Raw genomic sequence first — 26,263 nt, 5'->3', positions numbered from 1 at the left:
TGGACGATTTGAGGGAATGATTTGACCATCTAGATCGCCCAACGTGAATCCCATCGAACATTTATGGGACATAACTGAGAGGTGAGTTCGTGCGCAAAATCCTGCCCCGTCAACACATGCGCAATTACGGACGGCTATAGGGGTAGCATAGTTCAATATTACTTCAGGATACCGCCAACTTGTTGAGTCTATGACACGTCGAGTTTATGCACTACACTGGGTAAAAGGAGGTCTGACATAGTATTAGATCACCTCTTAGGAAGCCGTACGACATGTTGTTGTGGTATACATTTGGAAGACTTGTTTGACTGACCATCCATACTAGGCTTTCTTGTGCAAACTCCATCTCTGCAACCTATACAGAGGTGAGAAAACCTCAGTACAGGTTACAGAGATGAAGTTTGCACAGGAAAGAATAATATGGAGGGCTGCGTCAAACCAGTCTACCAAATGTAAACCACAACATGTCGTACAGCTTCCTAGCAGGTGATCTCCGTAACATTTGAGACCGCGAGGTGAACTCTTAAAACTAGTTTTGCCTCAGATAACTGATTTAGAAGTGGCTGCAGAAGTTACATATAAAATATCCACTTTTGCCCCCATTTGGGTGACCCTGTACACGTGCTACAGAGTGGGACGAACGGGAGAAAGCAGCTGTCGGCTCACCTGCTCGACGATGGAGGCGAGCCGGCCGAGCGCGAGGCCGTTCTCGTCCTCTCTGGTGATGACAGCGCTGCCCATCTTGACGACGAGCCGACGCGCGTACTTGAACTGGCTGCGGTCCGTGAACGACGGTCTCCGGCGCTCGCCCGTCTGCACCCAGCGGCACGCCGGCTGCACCTGCCGACACACCGTAACCAACTGTGTTAAAGGAATGTGTGGGAAAAATTGCCCGGTTAAAACCAATACCGCTATTATCCTTCTGAATGACAGTTTTATTGTATTTGTTTGGTCGCGGTTATTTCAAATATTTTCATTTTTCATTGGTAACCTTGAATAAAACCAATACATTAATTTGCCATGGCAGTGTTTTTTTTCTTTTTTTTTTTTTTTACATAAATTTGGTAGGATGTTCTGTGGCTTCTGAAAGACTGGTGCCGTCTCTGAATGATATTTTTTCTCATAAACGGTGTCAGCTTACAGATCAACACATTACAAAACGGCTACTTACCTACACGTTGGACAATAAGTATTGGCCAATGGATTAATTTATTACTATGATTTTCATCGTTCTCATATAATTGCTCCTGATAAATATTACATTTTGTCATCAATTTAAACTGCCCATTTGAATTTTTTGAAAGAGAATTTTTCATTTTCCCAGTAAAAAATCAATTGAAGCATTTTTCGCAAGGCAGGTCCATAGGTCTACAGTCCCCTTTTTCGGGAAATTGTTTGAAATTGATTAGCGGGTTACCTGGAGCGTCGGCAGTTAGCTCAATACTAGGCTCACTACTATACGAAGGTTCATATTCATGACTTCTGCTTTGGAACAGAAATGCAGACTGGAGTACTGAAAAACCTGAGACTATCAACAGTGGCGTTTACTCCAGTGAAACCAGAAAAAGAAAAGGATGCCAGTATGGATGATGAAAGCAGTCGTCGTTACACGATAAGCTTGCAGATAGTGACCAGCAACCAGATGTTACTTAGAAAATACCTATCCATGCAGGACAGGAAGATGAAGAGAAAGAAGAAGGAGAGAAAGAAAACATACTTCAGCAGCTAGCAACTATACCAAAGGCACTGTCCGTCATAATATGTGGACACAGCACAAATTAGTGGTATTTTATTCGTATGCTTGTATTTTGTTATCATTTTACTTCCTATTATTTTATTCCTGTACCTTTCCGAGGATCCCCTTATGGTACGTATTATTACAGACAACATTATGTTACATTTTCGTGTGTTATGACTTAAAATAACATTACATTAAGAAATGTTTACTCATTAAACCTCCTGACCCTGATTTATGGGAAAAGGGCCCATAACTATTTATCAGAAATATTGTTTTTCACATTAAAGACGTCCGTTAAAATATATAGTAATCTGGAAAGATTTACTTAATAGCAGGTCATCATTCAAATATATTGAAAGTAAGTACTGCCCTATCTCAAATAACCATTCCTACCTATGAGCCTTCTTCCAGTAAAAGGCCTCAGTTGTATTCAAATTCCCATTAAAAAGTAAATATACATAACGAGTTTTTAATTCGAAACAATTAACGGTAAAGAATGCTACAAATTTTAGACAAGTGCTTTAAAGTTAATGCGACGGTCCTATAGCAACACCCAGAGAACACGTGCGACTTAAAGAATGCCACGGACAGTCAGTCGTTCACCCCCTGGAAACTGAATTCAATGCCATCGACGAATGGAAACACTACTGGCAACAAAACTGTCCTCCACAATGCTTGAAACTGCTCTGCAGCCAGAAGATCCCCTGGATTTGAGCAGCCTCTAGAAATTTGGACTACCGTGAACCGTATCTAAACGAGTCATGGAATTTTGTGCAGACATCATCCACAAGTGAGGCAGATCTTCATCAGCTTCTTGTAACTTGCGTGCAGAACGACAGTGAGTTTCTCATATTTTATCAGCATGTTCTGCACGTGTCTGCAAGGATTCTTTTGAAGATTTCTTGAGAGTGAGGAATGATGTAATAACATCTGTTACTCTTTGTGTTGTTTTATGCTTGAGAGCTGTATTTAAATGCTGGCGTGTAGCAGTTTAGTAATCTTTGCATAAATGTTGCCGAACGATAATTAAGTAAATACTTGCATAGTACTCTCTCATAGCATTTCTGCCTTGGAAATGACGGGGTGTTCATTTGTCGAAAAAAAAAATGGCTCTGAGCGCTATGGGACTTAACTGCTGTGGTCATCAGTCCCCTAGAACTTGGAACTACTTAAACCTAACCTAAGGACATCACACACATCCATGCAAGAGGCAGGATTCGAACCTGCGACCGTCGCGGTCACGCGGCTGCAGACTGTAGCGCCTAGAACCGCACGGCCACTCCGGCCGGCATTTGTCGAAATATTGGTGGTTGTCGAACAAGTCATCTGGTTGCATTCCCATAAGTTGTTTGAACATCTCACTGAAAACTACTGCTAGAAATATTGTCAATACACTTTCACGGGACAGCTCCCATATATCCTCAAGTGTCTACAAATTTAGTTTTTTCAACACCTCCGTGAAACTGTTCGATTGCTTCGTACTAACATTCTGTCTATACGTTTAGTATCCTCTGTTATCCCAACTTAATATAGGAGTGACGAATGTTTTTAAAGCAATCTTCTCTGTAGGCCGATTGCATTTTTCTAGTATCAAATCAAGTCGCCACTGAGACTGATCAAACACAGAGGGTCGAAGTCCCGTTCCGCGAGATACAGGTGGCTAGTCTGCAACGGGTCTTTCCCGCACCACCGAATTGGGGTGATATTGCAGCCGGACAAGGACATGGCACCTTCTCCCGGCGCGACTCAGTAAGTGAGGGACGTGCCTCTGCAAGTACTGCTACTGCATAGTGAGGAAAGCACTCAGTTACAAGAGTTCATTGTGAGTTTGCATTTAATTTAGTACAGCTCTTTAGGGTGTCAATACAATGGTTTCATAAATCTTCATTACTGTAAATATTTCTTGTGGTACATTCATGTGTTTTGTGCATTTGGTAGGTACTGATTTGTCCTGAGAGAATGAACACTACACTCGTAACTACGCGCCGTTTGTGAAGTTGTAATGTGGGTGGTGCTATTTGCAATGTGTTTCTGTGTTCTTATTATTCGCTTATTGGAGTGTTTCTGTTGGAATTTTTCTGTTTTCATTGTGGATCCCTTTGGGAATGTTAGACTGTATCCTGGCCATAGATCAACCGCGTGATCCTCAGTCCAAAATTACAGTTCTACAAAAAACTTTTTCTATTTCTGAAAAAATACATTGTGATCGTAATTGTACTTCGAGTGCTGAATTCAAAAATAATTTTAGTTTTTTTTCTGTCAGGGTAGTTTATGTGCAATCACAATTTTATTTCTATCTTCTGTTTCTGATATAATTCATCAAGCATGAGGTGAAATTCGATAAACAAATTCTCATTTTTATGATGTTACAAATTCATCACATTAATGGAGGGTGAGATATTACATATAACACAGCAGTCTTTGTGTATACGCTTTGTAGCTTTTATTTGACATGACAAATTACAGAATATTGACAAAAAAATGAGCCGCTGTATTGTAATGCACATCACTTTTTTCTCTTGTATTGTGAATCTTTCTTCTCTGCAATGACACCCCAGCAATAATCTGCTAACATAGAAGGTACCCATTTCCCTTCACAGCGCCTTTCTATGGCAGAAATGTCTTTATCGAATCATTTGGCATGTTCATCCGATACATCACTACAACTCTCTGTGAAGCAGTCCGGATGAGAGTCCATCATAGGTACCTTCAGAGACATATTGCACCACAGATCTTGACATGCTTTGATAGAGTCATTCACCTTTTCTTTGAAGTTAGCAGCTCTTCTTCTTCCGAGGAAGTTTTCTGACACTATCATGAAACAGTTCCGTGCTGTCTTTTCTTTCTCAGTTAAACGTGCCTCAAAATTTGCTTCTTTCTGAACCTCCTTGATTTGTGGGCCTAAAAATACACGTTCCTTTATTTTTGCAGCTGAAGGACGGATGAATCTGGTAACAAGATATGCAAGCCCACTGCCTGTTGGATCCATGGCCTTTACGAATTATTTCATTAGGACAAGTTTGTTGTGAAGCGGTGGAAGTAGTATATCTTCAGGAGCTACTAGACTTCCACATTGTACATTCTTTTCGCGCACTTTCCATCTCCGTCTAGGCCACTTCTTTTTCACGTAGTGAGAATTTCTGTCTCGACTATCCCACTCGCAAAGAAAACAGGCATACTTCGTGTAGCCTTGTTGCATTCCCAGTACCATAGCAACTACTTTGAAATCTGCAAATTTTTTCCATTTGTATTCATAGTATTTTAAGGAATTTAGCATCGTTTGTACGAATTCTTATTTCTCTTTGATCAAGCTGGCGTAAGCTACTGGAACAGAGGGTATTTTATTTCCGTTAGGGAGAAAAACACCCTTGAGACTTGTTTTCTACGTATCTATGAAAAGTCTCCTGTCAAATGTAGGTGAAGTTCAACACTTTCATTAGGACAGCAACGTCATTGCAAAATGTCAGTGCTCCATCAGTTGCAAAACAGGAAATAAAGGCATGTTGTCTGTGCCTGAACACACTGATTTTAGTACTTTTGTGGAGCAGACTATATTCTTGTAATCTTGAACCAAGCAGCTGCGCCTTTTGTTTACTTAGCCCTAGATCACGCACTAAATCATTTAAATCTGCTTTTGTTAACAAATGTGGCGATGAGTCACTTATGCAGTGATATAATGGATCATCATTTGTGATTTCTTCAGTACTACTTACTTCACTGTCACTCCGAATTTGACCTGGGGCTCTTGAAGGTACTGGAAGGCTGTCAGAACGCTGCATTGGCATTCTCGCTGAAGGCAGAACGGGGTAAACAATGTGCCTCTTCGATTTTTTTTGTAAAACCCTTAATTTTGGTTAGACAGAAATAACAATCAGTAACGTGGTCCTTGGGCTCTCTCCACAGCATCGGCACAGCGAAAAACGCCACATTATCTTTCCACCACTAAATTAGTTTGCAGTAACATGTAGAAAAACAGAAATGTGGTGACCATTCTTTATCTTGGTCTGCTACTTCTACTTCAAAGTAATGTTTATATGTTTTCTTTATGACTGTTGAAATTTTCTTCCTATTTCTGACAAAGGTGAACTTCCCACAGATATAGCAGAAGTTGTCTGGCTTATATCGACATTCACGACGACGTGGCATTTCTGAAAATTTAAAATACCTCTTCAGTAATACACCTGTTCTACATTAATACTAGAGAACTAGAGAAACGCTGATATATAAAAAAAGTAGTCAATTTACTTTCAGCACCAGGACAAATCAATGTACACACAGGAACTTACAAGTTCAACTGTGCTCGGAAATAGGACAGAGACAGTTTCTTGTCAGCCAAAACACCTACTCGTTAAGATTGACACAAATAGCGACTAACACCACTGTTCTAAGCTCGATGCACCTGCCTCTGGGAAGCGTTAAGGTTTACTGCCGAGCCAGGGACCGGCTGTCGCAGTTCGAGCTAATGAGCTAATGCAGGTGGTCTTAATAAAAATGGCTCTGACCACTATGCGACTTAACTTCTGAGGCCATCAGTCGCCTAGAACTTAGAACTAATTAAACCTAACTAACCTAAGGATATCACACACATCCATGCCCGAGGCAGGATTCGAACCTGCGACCGTAGCGGTCGCTCGGCTCCAGACTGTAGCGGTCAGAACCGCACGGCCACTCCGGCCGGCGGGTCTTAATGACATAGGTGTGGCGGGGGATAACCCAATGACGTCTGATTCTTCCCATCTGCTGTTGAACAAGAAATTGTCATGTTCCATCACTACTGGATGTGGCAGCATACCCACATTTCTCTATAACGTCCCTTTGCTTGCCAAGAATTGTGGACATACACATATATATGTATACATATTACATAAAAAGTATCCCTGACAAGGATGTTTTGTTTACATATTTGAATTTCCCGTGGTAAACTGGTTCAGAAGCAAACACTTAAATATCAGAAATATAACCCTTGTCGAACTGTGTTATCGGTCCCAAGCATGTGTAATTACGCTATGTGATCAAAGGTGTCCAGACACCGAGCTGAAAATGATTTACAAGTTCGTAGCACCCTTCATCGGTAATGCTAAAATTCAATATGGTGTTGGCCCACCCTTAGCCTTGATGACAGCTTCCACTCTCGCAGGCATACGTTCAATCAGGTGCTGGAAGGTTTTCTGGGGAATTGCAAACCATTCTACACTGGGTGCTGCACTGTAGTGAAGTGTCGATATCGGTCGGTGAGGCCTGGCACGAAGTCTGTGTTCCAAAACATCCCTAGGTGCTCTGTAGGATTCAGGTCAGGACTCTGTGCAGGCCGTCCATTACGGAGATGTTATTGTCATGTAACCACTCCGCCACAGGCCGTGCATTATGAATAGGTGCTGAATCGTGTTGAAAGATGCAATCGCCGTTGCCGAATTTCTCTTCAACAGTGGGAAGCAACAAGGTGCCACGCAAAACAACAAGGGGTCCAAGCACCCTCCATGAAAAACACGACAACGCCATAACACCACCGCCTCTGAATTTTTCTCTTGGCACTACACACGCTGGCAGATGACATTCACTGGGCATTCACCACACCCACACACTGCCATCGGATCGCCACATTATGTTCCGTTATTCGTCACTCCACACAACGGTTTTCCACTGTTCTGTCAGCCAATGTTTATGCTCCTTACACCAAGCGAGGCGTCGTTTGGCACTTACTGGCGTGATATGTGGCTTATGAGCAGCCACTCGACCACTAAATCCAAGTTTTCTCACCTCCCGCCTTACTATCGTAGTACTTGCAATGGATCCTGATCTTTTGAATTCCTGGTTGATGGTCTGGATTGATGTCTGTCTATTACATAGTACGTCCCTCTTCCTTCAACTGTCGGTGGTCTCTGTAAGTCGGCAAAGGAGGTCGGCCTGTACGCTTTTGTGCTGTACGTGTCGCTTCATGTTTCCACTTCACTATCTCATCGGAAACAGTGGACCTAGGGATGTTTAGGAGTGTGGAAATCTCGCCTTCGGACGTATGACACCTTATCACCTGACCACGTTCTAAGTCCATGAGTTCCGTTGAGTGCCTCATTCTGCTCTCTCGTGATGTCTAATAACTGCTGAGGTCGCTGATATGGAGTACCTGGCAGAAGGTGGCAGCACAATGCACCTAATATGAGAAACGCATGTTTTTTTTTTTGTGGGGGGGGGGGGGGGAGGGTGTCTGAATGCTTTTGATCACTTAGTGTATGAATCATTTCATGGTTTCTGAATTTATCGAAGTAGCATTTAGGCCACCAGCCACCTACATGGTTGTCAACCAAAGATTATCAAGAAGTGGTTATGATAAAATGTTAGATTTGATTCTGGTGTGTTTAATACCCCCACGCATGCGAAATTCTGAAGTAATCCGTGTGCTCTGAATTTATTGAGAATACACTGCAGTTTGGTCATCAGCCAACCACATAGTTGTCCCTTGTAACCATTGCAGAGTATATAACATGGCCATGTATATCTGTGAAACATTCCCTACAATTAACGATTTTTATATTTTTGTGCCTTTGTATCTGTTGGTTGTCAACTCCACTAGTCCACCTACACTTACCTTACTGGTTCTCTCCATCGTACGATTTTGACGATTATTTGGCGAGTTATATTAGGATTGATGAGACCCTGCAGAGATTAAAGTATGAATGATTCGAACATACCCCTTCTGATCACTACTTGATCCTTCGATCCCCACATAGCAAACTGTATTAGATTATTTTACTTACAATATTTCGATATTTTAAACGTATCTTGTTCGTAAGTGCTCATTTAGAATGAGATATGGTATAGTTGCTTTCATAAGCCTTAGCATGGCATCGTCTCCTACAAATATTTCAGTACTGATGATAACAAATAAAGTAATATCTTGATCAGTAAATATTGAGATGACTAATGATAGCCCCCTAGTTCATAAGCCCCTTCCCATCCATTCACTTCGCACCGCCCCTCCCCCCTCCAACTAAGATTTATTAACTCAATAAGAGTTCTGAGTATACTGGATCACACAGAGTATTGCACTGTTAGCGACGTTATTTTTCCCCACATCCTGTATATCCATACAGTAATCGGTAAATTCCTATTGTCATTATCGGAAGTAGATCTGTTATTAATTATTTGGCAAATTACATAGCGTATTACGTAACATGTGTCTGACATGCAGGGAGGCGAACTTGATGGGCGTGATTGAGACTTGACTACGAGAGACGGTTACAGAACGTCAAACAAAATTTAAAGAGAACACTGTCAGCTTTCGCCAAATAAGACCCTCTGATATTGTAGTCGTAGGATGCAACATTTTGGTGTTTTGTGAAGTGCACAATTTTACATCACTAATCATTTAAAGCAAACTGCCGACCTTTAGCTTTTTTCAGGCAGACTTCATTACGGGCTATTGAATTACCTGCGAAAAACCTAAGGTTACTATTAATATTTTCTTCAAAGTCATTAATCCTCCGTCGCTCGCGCGGATGACACTTGTCATTCACAAGAATTTCCCGCTCAATTTTGCCTAACAGGGCAGGATTGAGATGGCGCCATTTTCAGTACCTTTCTGTTATCTCTCCAGCACTCAGCTCCAATCATTGTTGGCTTTCAGTTACGAAAGGTACATTGTTTATGAAACATTATTATAGTCTGGAGGACAGCAGTCATCCGCGCGAGCCCTTCTGCCACAATCTGTATTACTTTATTGCTTTCCTAGATGCAATCGATCTTTCATGTGCGTGAAGTTGGACTTATTGAAACTGACTGCAGTTACCTTCCGTGTTACCTAGTATTCTCTTTATTTGTAGATTGTGGAAGAAATGTCAAAAGCAAGAAAACCTCTGACAGACTTTACTAGAGATCTTAATGGTATGGTTGGAATGGTTCAATGAGCTGAGTGATAAAGATGCTCACAGTGATAGCGCTGACTCAGAGACTGAGGACTGTGTTCATGAAAGCTGTCATGATTCAGAAACAGGACAAGAAGTGCCAGAGAATGATGAATATGAGTCACAGGAAGAAGTAGCTCAAGAGGATTCATTTCTTTTAGGGAAAGATGGAATAACTAAACATGCCCTACTGTATCCATCAGATAAGTTCGTGGTAACTTCTCTAGGGAAAGGGATGCCAAACAAACAGATGTGATAGATATCAGAGTTTTCATTGGTTTGTTATATCTGTGTGGATCTTTGAGATGTTCTAGCAAGAGTATATCGAAATTGTGGGATAACTCAAAGGGAAAGGGACTTGAATCACGTTATATATGGATAAGCTAAAACCGATTCAGGTTTCTGTCGAGATATCTTAGGTTTGATAATATCCGTGATAGAGGTGTTCGCGGAGAGACTGACAAGTTGGCTCCTATCAGAGGGGTACTTGAACTATTCACGAACAATTACGAAAAATATTTTTCACCTAGTGAATATCTTACTGTTGACGAACAGCTTTTGGCATTTAGAGGAAACTGCCCATTCCATTAAGGCAATATATCCCTAGCAAACCAACAAAGTACGGGTTAAAAGTGTTTGCTTTGGTTGAAGTAAAAACAGCTTACACTTTGAATTCAGAACCGTACGTCTGTAAGCAACCAGACGGACCATGTAATGCCAGTAATTCAGGTGAAGATATTGTCCTTCGAATGGTCGAACTGTTTCAAACGACAGAATATATTATACTGTGTACGAATATTAAATGTATTATATTTAGATTTAATAAAAAATCATAAAATCAGTCATAAAGACCGTTCAAGGTATAGAAAGAGACCGCTTGCTTTGTGGATGACACCTGTCATCCGCCCGAGTTACCATGACACGAATTTTCGCGTGAGTAACAGAGGGTTAATAAGTAACATGAACAAAATGGGTCCACTTACATATCCATGGGCAGCCCTGAGGATAATTCTATATTTCTCAATGATTCTGCATCGAAGATAGCATGTGCAACGTGCTCCCTACGAAGAAATCCTGAAAGCGGGCACCGACTTTGTGTGCAATGATGCAACATCCGCTATTCTGTGGAAGAATCTCCATAACTTCATAGTCAGAAATGAAAAATTAGAAACTGTCTTTCCTGAAGAACTGAACGAATGCTTTTAGCAACAGTTAGCTTCTATGTTGCAAAAAAACTACAGCTCTCAATCTCTATACTACATAACTAACCCCGACACTTCCCACCTAAAGTGCACTACATGAGAAATGAGGTAAAGCACCCACATGAGGAGGAGCAAATTGAATGAAACTTCACGGATTGATATGGTATGTGATGTTATTTTTAGTGATTACGAAGTAGAGCCCTATTTACTGACAACTTAGCAGTGTGAGGCCACTTAACGGTGTGACTCGGTTGGGAAGGGTGTTTTACAGTCAGGCGATAAAAGTCATGAAATACCTCCTACTATCGTGTAGGACTCCCGTTTGCCAGGCATAGTGCAGCGATTAGACGTAGCGTGGACTCAACAAATCGTTAAAAGTCCCCTGCAGGTATATTGAGCCGCGCTCTCTCTATAACCGTCCATGACTGCAAAAGCTCTGCCGGTGCAGTATTTTGTGAGAAAATGACCTCTCTATTATGTCTCATAAATGTTTGATCGGATTCGTGTCGGCCGATCAGGGTGGCCAAATCATTTGCTCGGACTGTTCAGAATATTCTCCAAATCAACTGCGAACGATTGCGGCCCAGTGACATGGTGCATTGTCATTCATAAAAATTCGATTGTCGTTTGGGAATGGCTGAAAATGGTATCCAAGTAGCCCATCATAACCATTTCTAGTCAGTGATCTTTGTAGACACAGCTCACACCGTTATGGAGCCACTTTGACCCATGGTTTCTTGGTGTCTGTGCCACATCGAACCCTTCATCAGCTCTTACCAACTGAAATCGGGACTCCTCTGGCCAAGCTACGGTTTTCGAGTCGTCTACGGTCCAACCGATACGGTTGCGGGCCCAGGAGAGGCGCTGCAAGAACTTAGAACTACTTAAACCTAACTAACCTAAGGACATCACACACATCCATGCCCGAGGCAGGATTCGAACCTGCGACCGTAGCAGCAGCGCGGCTCCGGACTGGAGCGCCTAGAACCGCACGGCCACCGCGACCGACGTAGTTTAAGACTATCTGCATATACGAGTTATTTGTCTTCGTTGCTCTACTTTTCAGGAGCGAACATTAACCATGGCTTTTTCTGCTACTGCTACCACTGATTTCTCTTTTTACATAATAGTTATTTCTGAATTAGATACAAAATCACTTATAACATGCTGGTCGTAACAGGTGTAATGCAAATTATGCAGAATGTCTTTGTTAGATTTAAGTGTGGGCCTCATGGACCTGACTTTGTCAAGATAAGTAACTAAAGAAATGAAAATTTCCATAAGTGCTCCCTTTCTAAATGGGGAATTTTCTGATGACATTCATCTACCTTACCAAAAGACAGGTGGATGCATTTCATCATCCTTATCGAAGGTACATGTAGCGAAGAAATTGTGTCCGAATACGGGTCTTATGAAGCGACTGAATGCTTTAGCTGATACGGGCATGGGTGGGGCTGTTTATGGCGCACAAATCAGATAATAGAAAAATTTTTGTGCGTTTTAACATCGTAGTTGCAAGTACGTTAGTTATAAAGAGAGCAGGAGATCTGTTAAGATGATACGTTTTTAATCTCCTGGGTATAAACTATCGGATAAACGAAACAGTTGTTTTAAATAAACCTTTAACTTCCTTTTTTTTAGTGTACATCTGACTCCCCGTACAGGAGCTACGTGCCATACTACCTAAATGTTATGGAAATGATTCTGTAAATGGGTGGAAGTTTCACACTCCTTTTTGAACCTCAAGCATATCCTTCAATAATACTATTGACGACAATGACTGGAAACAGAAACAACATATATCTTGGCGAAACATTCCCGCGCGATCCAAAGTGGAATGACCACATTCAACAAACGGTAGGAAAGTAATTGGTGTATCAGAAATACTTCCACCAGGCACTGTAAGGTTCCTTGTAAAGAATGGAAGTATATGTATTCTTAAAGGAGGAATTACGGCTAAAGAATTCAACAGAGTCATTAATAAGACACGTATCCGAGAAAGGTGCAGTTATAGTCACATTCATTAACACGAAATAGAAAAGGTAAATCTTTTCTTAACGTGGTGGTATTATGACGTCATTTATTTCTGATTACTCGCAGGTGTCTCTACTAAGCCATTATCTAGCACATAAGCTATCTGTAACAAAGCTTTGTGAAAATTACACCGAGTCCAGTGCAGAGGTTATTTTATGACATGACTAGTAATCAATGGTATATCCAGCAATATAAATACAACGTAAAGCCGTCAACACATTGAAACTAAATAGCACTGACCGATACATTTCAAAAGACGTTAACATACAAACAGTCTCTTTTTCTATTGTAAACTCTAATTGCCATTTGTTGGGAGCTGAATTCTGTAAAACACATAAAATGTATTGCTGAATATGAACGAATGCTAGAAATACACAGAAAATGTACAGTCGGTATTTGACTTTGGCGCTAACAACTGAGAGAATGATCGAGAGCTTATCGACGTCTTCTTGCAACTGCTCAAATCCGTCTGCGTGATTTAGCAGGGTCTTCTTGCAGTGCATATGCTCTCCGAGGGACCATTTACGGTCCTTTGTCATAATAAAACGGATTTCCCTATCTGAGAAAAAATTCTCCTGAGCTTCTGTAATGGTTTGGGCGATTGACGACAGCCCTTTAACGCGACATTATTGTGGTTAATGTAGCGTAGCTCAATAGATCACATTATGAGAACCTCAGGGAGCGCGATTCGCACGATTTCAGCGCCCGGCAAGTACATTCGGTAACGACGGCAGAAAATGGAGAATGATTTACGCGTCGTGAACGACAGGCTTCTGAATGTTGGAATTCACCTACCTGTGGATGCCTTAAGAACGAATATGACAAGACAAAAAATTGTTTTATGGAAAAATATTCTTTTTTAGCCTGTGGTTTCTGTAATATCTAATCTCGACTGAACATTATACGGTAACAAATAACAAATTCTTTTTACGTGATTGTTCCTTGACACATTTAACTTCATTTTCACTTGTGCGTGGGAGACCATATTCTTAGTACATGCCGTAACTTAAACTGCTTTCTATGCACCACCGTACAGTTACTTACTTTAAAATTTCATATTAGGCATAGCCGCTTAATCCTAAGTAGCAATCTATGCTTAAACATAAGCAGCTATTCTATCATTACGTTGTGCAATATTGACAAGGTGTATTTGTGGGCAATAAATAGAATGCGTTTAAGTATTCTGATAGACAGGTTGAGAGGACACCAAGGTAGGAGAAGCGTCTTACTTTATACGTAACGGAGCAAAGGAGCTACCCTTCAGAGAAGCATCAAGACGTGCATCGATGACGACCTTTCTTCGATTACAATACTACCAGAGGGTTATAAAGCCTATGTTCAGCTAAGTAATTTAGAAGTGATACACAAATAGGATACTTTAAACGAGTAACGCAGTAATACTTGCGAAAACTGTATGATCAGGAAAGATTATCCAAATAAACCCATGCTTAAATGTTATCTAGAACCCTGTACCAGGGATATGTAATTGATACTGAAGACAGATAGCGTACATGAAAGACTGTAACGCCCTTTGCAGGTGACTACAAAGGATGTAGCCAAGCTCAGTACATGAAGTGTCACAAAACCCAGAGGAAACTTGAAAGAAATAAATATGCCTCGTTATCAAAAATCTCAGTATCACGATGTGACTTCCACAGGGAAAATGGATTGTCACAGCGAGTCGTTTCGGCTCCACAACATCATTCTATTACGTGTAATAAGCCTGTATCCACCGTCGTTGATATATCTCTTATCTACATCTAAGTACATACTCCGCAAGCCGCCGTACGGTGCATGGCGGAGGCTACGCTGTACCATTACTAGTCATTTCCTTTCCTGTTTCACTCGAAAATAGAGCGATTGAAAAATGACTGTCTATATGCCTCAGTATGAACCCTACTTTCTCGTATCTTATCTTAGTGCTCCCTACGCGCAACGTATGTTGGCGGCAGAAGAATTGTTCCACAGTCAGCTTCAAATGCCGGTCGCTAAATTTTCTCAATAGTGTATAGTATGTGATAAAAAGTATCCGGACACCCCCAAAACATACGTTTTTTATATCAGGTGCATTGTACTGCCACCTACTGCCAGGTACTCCATATCAGCGACCTCAGTAGTCCTTAGACATCGTGAGAGAGCAGAATGGGTCGCTCCGTGGAACTCACGGACTTAGAACGTGGTCAGGTGATTGGGTGTCACTTGTGTTATGCGAGATTTCCACACTCCTAAACATCCCTAGGTCCTCTGTTTCCGATGTGATAGTGAAGCCAAACATGAAGGGACACATACAGCACAAAAGCGTACAGGCCGACCTCGTCTGTTGACTGCCATAGACCGCCGACAGTTGAAGAGGGTCGTACGTGTAATAGGCAGACATCTATTTAGACCGTCACACAGGAATTCAAAACATCAGGATCCATTGCAAGTACTACGACAGTTAGGCAGTACGTGAGAAAACTTGGATCTAATGGTCGAGTGGCTACTCATATGTCACACATCACGCCGGTAAATGCCAAACGACGCCTCGCTTGGTGTAAGGGGCGACGATTGAATAATGAAAAAACGTTATGTGGAGTGACGAATCACGGTACACAATGTGGCGATCCGATGACAGTGTGTGGGCATGGCAAATGCCCAGTGAACGTCATCTGCCAGCGTGTGTAGTGCCAACAGTAAAACCCGGAGGCGGTGGTGTTATGGTGTGGTCGTCTTTCATGAAGGGGGCTTGCACTCCTTGTTGTTTTACGTGACACTATTGCAGCACACGCCTACATTGATGTTTTAAGCACCTTCTTGCTTCCCAGTGTTGAAGAGGAATTCGGGGATGGTGACTGCATCTTTCAACACGATCGAGCAACTGTTCATAATGCACGGCCTTTGGCGGAGTGGTTACGCGACAATAACATCCCTATAATGAACTGACCTGCACAGAGTCCTAATCTGACTCCTATAGAACACTTTTGGGATGTTTTGGAATTCCTACTTCGTGTCAGGCCTCACCAACCGACATCAATACCTCTCCTTATTGCAGCACTCCATGAAGAATGGGCTTCCAGTCCCCAAGAATCCTTCCAGCACCTGATTGAACGTATGCCTGCGAGAGTGGAAACTGTCATCAAGGCTTAGGGTGGGCCAACACAATATTGAATTTCAGCATTACCGATGGAGGGCGCCACGAACTTGTAAATCTCATTTTCAGCCAGGTGTCCGGATATTTTTGATCACATAGTGTCCCTCGAAAAGGAGGTCGGTTTCCCTCCAGGTCTTCCCATTTGAGTTCCCGAAGCATCTCCGCAACACTTACGTGTTGTTCGAGCCTACCGGTAGCAAATCTAGCAACACGCTTACGAGTTGCTTCGATGTTTTCCTTTAGACCGACCTGGTACTGATCCCAAACACTCGAGCCGTACTCAAGAATACGTCGCACCTACGTCCCTTATGTGGTCTCCTTTGTAGGTGAACCACTCTTTCCTAAAATTCTCCCAATGAACGGAAGTCGAACATTCGCCTTCCGTGTCACAGTTGTCATGTGCTCGTTCCATCTCATATCGCTTTGCAACGTTACGGTCAGGTATATAAACGACTTGATTGTGTTAAGCAGAACACTATCATTACCGTATCCTAACATTACAGGTTTGATCTTCCTACTCATCCGCATTAACTTACATTTGTCCATGTTCAGGGCTAGCTGCCATTCATCACACGAATCAGAAATTTTGTCTAAGTCGTCTTGTATGTACCTACAGTCAATCAGCTTCGATACATTATTGTACACCAGTGCATGATTAGCAAACAATCACAGATTGCTGCCCTCCCTCACCGCCAAATTATTTATGAATATAGAGAACAACAGCGCTCCTATCGCATTCCGTGGGGCACTACTGACGATAATCTTGTCGCTGATGAACACTCGCCGTCGAGGCTAACGTAATGGGCTCTATTATTTAAGAAGTCTTTCAAGCCACTCACATATTTTTGAACTTATTCCATATGCTCGTACTTTCGTTAACAACCTGCAATGGGGCACCGTTTCAAATGCTTTCCGGAAATCTAGAAATATAGAATCTGCCTGTTGCCCTTCATCCATAGTTCGCAGTATGTCATGTGAGGAATGGGCAAGCTGAGTTTCACATGAGCGGTTTTTCCTTGTGACATGTGTCCTAAGTTTACAGTTCAGCTAAATCGCAGATTATGTATTTTGTTACTGCAGCTACCGCTAGTGTAGCCGAATGCAGGATTTTCCCACTGACATTGCGTTGTTATACAGTGGCAGTTGTTGCTTTGTGCGTGCACTTAGTGTGGCAACACAGAAACGGGTGGACAGTTACGGTACTGAGTCGGCACAGGACGGTCGAACTCGCTCGTATGTTTTCGGGCTAGTTAACCGTGCCGTGTTCTGATTGTCTAAAGGCTTCAGTGTGATGTGATGAATGCCTTATTATGACATGTGGAACTTCGCTAAAATTGAGTGTATTTAAGTTGGTTCTGAAATGAGTTATCGCTTTCATAAATCAACAATGTTTGATCTATCTTAACAGTTAGCAGCAGAGCCTTTCATTTTCTACTTCTTAAAAGTTACCAGCAAAAGAAAACGTGTAATAAAATTAACGAGATAAAGAGGAAGGAAGCACCATCGTTTAATATAGGACACCAGCTAGTCGTGTTATACACGGACATCTGCGGGAATTTTCGGATCCAGAGCCCGATAGCCAGCGTCAACGTATGGTGACTGAATTTTGAATTTTCAGTGGCGCCTTGGTGTTTCAAGTAACGTTGGACAGGGAAAAAGATATAGACAGTGAACTGTTACTTTGATTATAAATTACGTGTGCGATATACGTATCTGAATAACAGTCGGAGAGAAGATCATAACGTAATCAATGGCGAGGATAGTGTTAATCAGGACAGTGGTTATATGGATTCCATTAATGAATCAGAATTAATTAACGGAATCCAAATTGTAAAGACTGTTGAAAACGATAGTTCAAAGAAGACCTAGAACCGCGAGAGGCAGCGATAGACAACCAGCGCGTTGGTAATCCAGGAAGAGAGTATGTATGAATGCAAATTTTGCAAACATTAGATAAAAAAACAAGATGAGAATGATAAAAAGTTAAGAGATTTGAAGGCAGATGATCAAAATTTGTACTAGATAGTACTAAGCAACAACTGAGCGCCAATATGGGAAAAATACTCAATGAGCTTAGTCAAAAATTGAAAAGAGATTTGAACAAAATTTTGGATCAAAATGTAGTATATGTTTGTAATAAGACACAGTTTCAATTCAATAAATTTACGGAATCATGTAGCACCCGGTGTGCAACAGTCTGAATTTAAGTGTGAGGTTAAGTCACATTGTCGGAAGACAGAAGCAGAAGCCCAAGTAAATTTACAATAGGAAACTGTGAAACAACTTCTACTTGACATTGCATTAAAAATAGTGAGGTAGTTTGTGATAAAGAAGCGTGTGAACAGAACAAAAAATCAGAGGTACAGGAATTGGAAGAACCAATGGATAATGTAAAAATTTGCAACACGCAGGTCACTATGAACAGGAAGTAGAAATGCTAATGCAAGACAATCGCTGGGAGGGCTGCTGCACTAATTTTATCGTCGATAGTGAGCTCAGTCAGTGACGGTTTAAAGACTTTGGCCAGCACATAAAATTACACCCAGTTACTTTTCCTAAAACAATGTAGAACTTCTTTCGCACAAATTCAGAATGAGTCAGGAAAAATTGATATTTATACACGGCACGTAGTCACAGGTGGTCGAACGTGGGGAAACTTTGTATCTGACCAATATACTCTATTTGCAGACTTCGAAAACACTTTCATTCACAAGTATTGGTCGCGAGAGAAACAACGAAGCATCAAAGAGAAGTTATTTCCTTTGCACAATTGCGACCGCAACGATGGGTCGGTGTGAAATTTCCCGGAAAATCATTGGATACTGAATAGTTATCTGGACGGTCCCATGAGCTACGATTATATAATTATAATTTTGATAAAAAGTTTGTTATGGAAAGTAAGAAAACATTTAGCTTCGTGACCATCGATGATTTCGATGAACTTTTAGGAGCTGTTGATGATTTAAAAGAGATCGACAATGAAGCAGCACCAGGTGAATCGAACGAAGTGCAGCACGTCGCAATCAACATATTCAGCTATGCAAAGCACCGCATGAAGGTAATTTTGGGCGCCAGCCGAGGAGTCAACACAACGATAATCTGCCGAGATACAGTGATGCATGAAGGCATGACCAGTCGCAGATTTACGCACCCGGAGTTTATTGATGTAGAAATGACGAGAAGATGGAACCAGCAGATCGTAGAAAACAAGATTTCGAGATCGTTCGTCTGTCTCTCCACGATACGGCTGACAGACACCGAGAAAAGAAGCGGACGCCGGGAAACTAGAAGTAATTAAACGTTAAAACAGAATTGTGATGGAAAGACGTACAAAATGTTAATGACGCTTTAATTCTAGTGTTTTATGTTAGATAAATGGTCATAACATTGCAGCATTTCAAGATTCAGCAAGTAATGCTACTGAAAGCTACTGAAATATCCCAGAATTTATACAAACAGCTTCGGGAAACAGAAGAGATACCGGTATTTCCGTAAATATTGTGTACATATAATTCTAGCAGGTGGTCATAAAAGTCGTGCTGTTACTAGGCAAGCGCTCTTTAAGTATTGTACATTAAAAAGATACTTCGATGAGACTGCAGTGATCATTGACTCTTTAACTGTGCACTGGATTTTTGATGATGACTGGTTGACTGAGAGATGATGTAGAATTGATTTTCGGAGACAGTGTTTAAGTACTTTTGATAGTTACGGAGATTTGGAAGTTAATTTTGTCGGATTTGTTGGAGAAGTAGAAGTTTCTGCGGGTTTAGGAGTTGAGAGTATTATGAAAAAGATAGAAAATGGGATCGGAGCACCATGTGTCCACATTATGAGAAGCAGACGTTCGACAAATCATGTAAAAAATTCAGGAAAAGATCGATGAACTGAATAATTCCCGACATCCTTTATAGAAGAATTCGCAAACATTTTATGTATGCACATGGAGATATTTTCAAGAAAAACTGGATGAAAGAACATCAATGTCAAATTAAGATGCAACTATACGAATTGTTGACAATGAAATCATATCGTGTACTGCTAGCTAGAAGAAAACCCGTAGGAAAGGAAATCAAGTATATGATAGAAGGTGATGCAATTGAGAAATCAGACAGTGAATACTGGAATCCGATATTTGCAGTAATCAAAAAAAGATTTGCTTCAGTAGAATCAGATCGAAAAATACTTCTATTTTGCAGAAATTCAGTGTCAGTTGTTATCTTTGTAGTTTGGTTATGTGTTTGGATATATCAAGTAACTATTGGCACCTGCAACTGGGGGAGAGAAGCTGTTCCTTCACCACATTCTTGTACAATGGACGTTACAACCTTTCAAGCCGATGCTGTTAGGATTAAACATTTCATCAGTAGCATTTTCTCAAGGTATCGACGAGATTCTTGGGAAGAAACTTTTTGAGAACGTAATACTACAAGTAAACGATATTTTGATAGCATTTACGTCATGGGGAGAACACAGAGATGTGCTGGATAAAGTGTGACTACATTTAAATTGGGTGGAATCCCTCTCAGCCTGCAAAAATTAGAACTCGTGAGGAATAATGTGCTACAATATTTAGGACTTGTCATTTGCCAGTAAGTATTGAGCCAGATCCGAAAAAATTAGAAGCAATTCAAAATTTTCCGGAACCAGTCTGTGAAAAACAACTTCAGTCATATATAGGATTCTGTGGATAGTACTGGCATCTTCTACATCACCTGCATTATTGGAATTAATTCAAAATAATTCAGTCTGGACATGAGGGACGATAACAGGATGCTTTCCATGAAATCAAGAAGCAATTCATAGAAGCTTCACTATTACAACTGGCATATCATAATAAAGCATTTTATATACGCGGCTGATGACAGTGTCTTTAGACTGGGAGCACTTTTATACTAAATAGTCAGTGAGAACGGTCAGGAACAACACCATAAGATGGTGTTCACAAGGCGAGTTTTGTCATTGTGAGAAAGGAGATACAGCATGATAGAGTGCGAAGTTTGATGTTTCTATCAGTTTCGTTATTTTCTGCTCACACAGCATCTCATTGCGGAGATAGATCCTTGGCCACTGTCCTTCTTACTTCAGTGTGAGTTGATGCATAATCGACTCGCTGGTTTTGCCTTCGTCCTCCAGGAATTTAGTTTTGAAATCCAATACATTCCCAGCAAAACAAATGTGGTACCAAAAGTTTTTGACACGTCTTCCACAATTGTTACAAGATTTTTGCACCGAGAAGCATGTGTATGAGAGGTCAAGCTCAATATTATGAGAGACGTGGTCGGAGAGTCAAAAATTCGCAGGTATACGTAACATCAAAACAGAGCTGCAAGCAGATGAAATATTAAAATTTGTCAAAACAATCTTTCAAGATGAAACGGAGACTAAAATTCCGTATGACGTCATCTACCGCAGAACAGACTAGAATCATGGAGACCTTGCGTACCAAAACAAAATAACGACGATCTGATTAAATGTATTCATACCAGTTTCACAAATTTTGGTCCCAAGAAGTGTTTACAACAACTTCAGAAACAGGTAGTCTTAGATCACACGTCTCAGTAACTATGAAGAATTGTAAAAGAATGTGGCTTTTGTCAACGTGCCAAAAGTGCACTATATAGAATTAAGGCACAATATTCTCCTACAAACAGTAAGGAAAAACATCACTTTGGACACCAATAGGCCTATTCCGATGTCTTGTGGAAAATCTCCAATATCGTAGTAGTGTTTGTTGGATGTATTTTTAAATTTTGTTCACTGCTTGCCGCTGAGACAAGTTGATAGAAAAATCATAGATAAAAAATTAAAGGAAGGTATCATTCTGAATATCATTTGCCCATAACGTATCTCTTCAGAATGAACCACAATTTCTTTCTAAAATGTGGAACTCATTCATTGAAGAGGAGGAGATATGTCAAATAACAATGTATGTATCATCCAGCATCTAATCCAGCTGTGTGTGTATTACGGGAACTTGACAGACTGTTTCAAGCATACTGCAAAAGAAATGTATGGTCTGGGTTAATAACTTGTCCGGTTTTGAAGATTTGATGAACATTTTAGCTCATGATAGTAGTGTTCTGCCACCTTGTAAGGTTTTACGTAGAAAGAGCCGGACAACATTTTCTTCGGGATTATTTATTTTCCATCGCGAACTGTGTTGACAGCCAAAGAGAGACAGTGAGTGGCGTTGCAGTAGATGTAGAAGCTGCCACTGGCTAGAAAATTGAAACACGACCAGTTAGTGAAAACCATTGTGTATAAATCTGATAAATTCACTTTTGAAGTCTTGGAGGGCAAAGGACGAAATTAAGAAATTTAGAATTCAAACGATAGTATAGCCAAATTCCTGTTTAACAGAAAGACATAATGGCGCATAATATTTTGAATTTCGTCGTATGAACAGAAAAAACTGAAAATGAATAGTGCTATAGGAATGAAATTTTCATTTTGTGCTTTTACTAGGATGTGATTGTCTAGTTGAGTGTTCTTTCCCGTAATGTAGCACAACGAACTGATTAAGCATGCTCCCTGTCATCAGTGAACTACGGTGTAAATATGTTTGTGTTCAGAGAAATTCTTTTGCGGAAAACAGTATGTAGTAAACTGAGTGATGTATATAAAATTATACCTTTGTACTAATTTACATGCGACTATTATGCATGTGTTTTATGATGTGACGGAACTAGTTTTGTCTCGGGAATGATTCTGTTCTTTCTCATTCACGATGCCACAGCAGATATAGATCACCACCATGCCACGGCAACATGATCTATTGCAGACAACCGATTCGTGGAAGTAGCCCTACATGCTTTCACGCAATCCCAGCGATCGACTTACCTTCTGCCAAGGGGCGTTGCCGGTCTAAGTTGCGAGGACCATGCGGTGCAGTTGTCTGCCTACTTTAAGTAATATGGAATTGATATTTATGTCAACAAACCCGCACAGAGCGGAGCGACAGATCTTCAGTTGCTGCTTTGGTTCTTTGTGAATCACAGTATCCCCTAGTGCAGTGATTGATAAAGATGACATAGCGCAACTCCAGGTATGTTTACATCTGGATATTTCGAATTCTGAGGTAGCCACGTCAACTGTGGGTCACAGATCTAGCTCTGCAGCCTTCTATTGTCCTCCTTCGTTTCCAAACCTTATAGCTGTTACCATTTCTGTATTTCACTTGCGAATAGTACGTATTTTGTGTACACAGTTACGTGATTATGTAAGTAGTTGCTGTTTGTCCTTCACAATAGCACAAATTAGAGGAGTTGTCCAATTCATTATACATTGTTTTGAGCATAATGAAGCTTGTTTACAGACACACTAGTAAGACAGACTAGGGTGTGCTGATTTAATTTCTTCTGTAAAGGATATTAATTGCTATAAGTAAATAGTTGATTGGTTGTTGCACACATTTAATTATTTTGATAACATAATTTCTTATTTTTCTGAAGAAAGACGGATTTAGGTGATACAGTTCTAATATTGGACACATACTATATTGTTTTGTATTTTTTGTTCCTTTTTCAGTCATATTTTCATGTATACCTACGTTAGAGGTTTTTCTTTTCTGTCATATGTACTTATTCTTTAAATTCTGTTTACGTCTGGTGACTGTTAAGTGCATATAATTCATGTGCGTATTAATTTATCATTCTGTAGTATTTAACCATTGATTCCTTTCAATCTGCTGGGGCCCTTATTTTCTAGTTAATTTCACACTGGAACTTTATGTTGCCATAAATATCCAGACGAAATTTAATTTTTTAGGTCCAGTATGTGTGAGGATCCTATATCCCCGCAAGGCTACCGTTGGTTTAGCCAAATTCAGCACTGGCTCGTTGACATTCCGTTTTTATGTAGTGGCTGTTGTTGCTTTGTGCGTGCACTTGGCGTGGCAACACAGCAGTCAGTGGACAATTGCGGTATTGAGTCGGCATTTGGTAACTGAGCTCACTATCATGTTTTCGGGCTATCTATCCATGCCAAGTGGGATCTGCCTAAAACAGGGTGTAGTTAAGTTGGTTTCGAAACGAGCTAACATTAACCCAGTCAAAACTTTCGTTGCCTTGTTCCTAAAAGTTACTAGAAAAATGAAAGATATAACCAAGTTACTGAAGTAATGACGAGGGAAGCAACGTCATTTAATATAACACACCAACTGTTCGTACCATATACAGTAGTGATTCATGCGTGGGGTCAGTGCACAGAAGAGTGTTGTACACTGAGACGTACGTACACTGGAGTCAACAGAATGACTACAGAATAGATGAGGAGTGAATGGCCCTCATCTTGCACGTAGAGACTTAACAGAGTATATGTTTTCATTCATAATGTCGTTTTGATGATGGAGCATTGCTCTATATTCGGACCTGTGTGCATCGACTGTGTGGAGTGGACTGATGGAACTGATGCCACTGGGTCGACTTCGTTTACCCAGAAACCACAACTACCTCAGGGAGCAATGACCATGTTAATGCCGTGATGACCGAACTGTCAGGCTGCACTGTTGAGTGGCATAGCAAACAAACACCAAACGTGGCACACTGGACTCGCATTCGGGAGGACGACGGTTCAATCCCGTCTCCAGCCATCCTGATTTAAGTTTTCCGTGATTTCCCTAAATCGTTTCAGGCAAATGCGGGGATGGTTCCTTTGAAAGGGCACTGCCGATAACCTTCCCAATCCTTCCCTAACCCGAGCTTGCGCTCTGTCTCTAATGACCTCGTTGTCGACGGGACGTTAAACACTAACCACCACCACCACCACCAAACGTGGCGGTTTGGGGCGCTATTGATTTCAACTTGTGACACTGGATCCTGAATTTCTGTAGCCCTAAACATTTGTATATTTCCATGTATATTATCCCTTGTTAGTTGCTGGACAATGATGCAGTAGCTATAGCGTTCCTACACAGCATTAACATATTTTCAATAGCGCAGAAGGATATATAATTTCGATTCGTATACGAAATTTTGGGTAAGGTATAGTTTGTAAAAGTTGCTAATTACGCACCTCATTAACTGTACAAAGTGTCAACTGGGATTCGCCTTATTGCGCTCATGAGTAAACCGAAGTACAGGTACTTCATTGTCGTTTTCTTTTGGAAGGTACTACATTCGTAAAGAGTTGCTTTCATAGTGTGGTGCAACATTTTGTTTGTTAACGATGATTAGGAATATCGAAATAAGGACAAAAGTGAAAAATTTGTGCCAAAACAGAGCCAACTGTCGTTTAATGCCGCCGCGACAGCCTCTAAATGTGTGTGTGAAATCTTATGGGACTTAACTTCTAAGGTCATCAGTCCCTAAGCTTACTCACTACTTAACCTAAATTATCCTAAGGACAAACAGACACACCAATGCCCGAGAGAGGACTCGAACCTCCGCACAGTCCATGACTGCAGCGCCCGAGACCTCTCGGCTAATCCCGCGCGGCAAGCCTCTAAATTTCGTGTGTCCATGCGCCAGACGGGCTAAACAGAGTGTTAAAAAATTCCCGTTACAGACATGTAGATGGGAGTGAGTAGATAATATATTGAATTGGAACCCTTGCCCGGAATCGCACCGTTTCCGTGCTATAGCCATTTGTAAATATATTGGTAACGTGGCCACTTTTACAAGTAACGGATTAGGCGTAACCCAGCACACCATTTGTTTTAAAATTCCACTTATTAATAGTCAAAGAAATTGCTCGTGTACTCGTTTCGGCCTCTCTTCAACGTGATGCAGTATGGCCTCTTCCAGTTCGAGTTTGCGGCGTCTCCATGGAGCATCACAGTCAAGCCTGCTGGAGGTGGGGGGTACTCCTTTTCGACGTTGCTGCGGAATTGTGGCAAAAAGTATGTGCGATGGAGTCGGACGTTGTGGAGAACGATATTGACAAAGGTGGCGAGCAGCTCTTCCATTACCGTGAGCTTTGCCTCTCCGTTCACACTCACAGACACGCGAATGAGGCTCAAACCAGGTCAGAGAGGTAGGATAGACGTGGAACGACGTCAGGACATCAGCAGCCGAACCGCTGGAACCCCCCCCCCCCCTCGCACTGCCACCGTGACTACCCTGTTGCATACCAACATAGAAAACATGTTTCCAAACAGCTGCAGCACGGAAACGGTACGTTTCCGGACATGGGTTCCAATTCTAAATAGTTCTTACTCAAACCCCTCTACAAGTTCTAGAAGCCTGTAACGGCAATTTCCGAACACTATGTATTTAAAAATAATCTCAGATTTATTTTTCGTAATGCAGAGACATTTCTG

General features: G+C 41.1%; 1 protein-coding gene across 1 annotated transcript in view; it reads right to left on the bottom strand.

Annotated features, from left to right (window-relative positions):
• Positions 1–26,263, bottom strand: part of LOC124794936 (delta-1-pyrroline-5-carboxylate synthase) — a 205,032-nt gene that overhangs the window by 172,170 nt on the left and 6,599 nt on the right. The window contains exon 2 of the mRNA XM_047258653.1: positions 667–840. Coding sequence (XP_047114609.1) covers positions 667–840 — 174 coding nt within the window. The remainder of the gene's footprint in view (positions 1–666; positions 841–26,263) is intronic.

The sequence above is a fragment of the Schistocerca piceifrons genome, chromosome 1 (genome assembly GCF_021461385.2).
Source record: "Schistocerca piceifrons isolate TAMUIC-IGC-003096 chromosome 1, iqSchPice1.1, whole genome shotgun sequence".
In the NCBI taxonomy this organism is placed as follows: domain Eukaryota; kingdom Metazoa; phylum Arthropoda; class Insecta; order Orthoptera; family Acrididae; genus Schistocerca; species Schistocerca piceifrons.
This window is presented reverse-complemented; position numbering and strand designations above follow the sequence as displayed.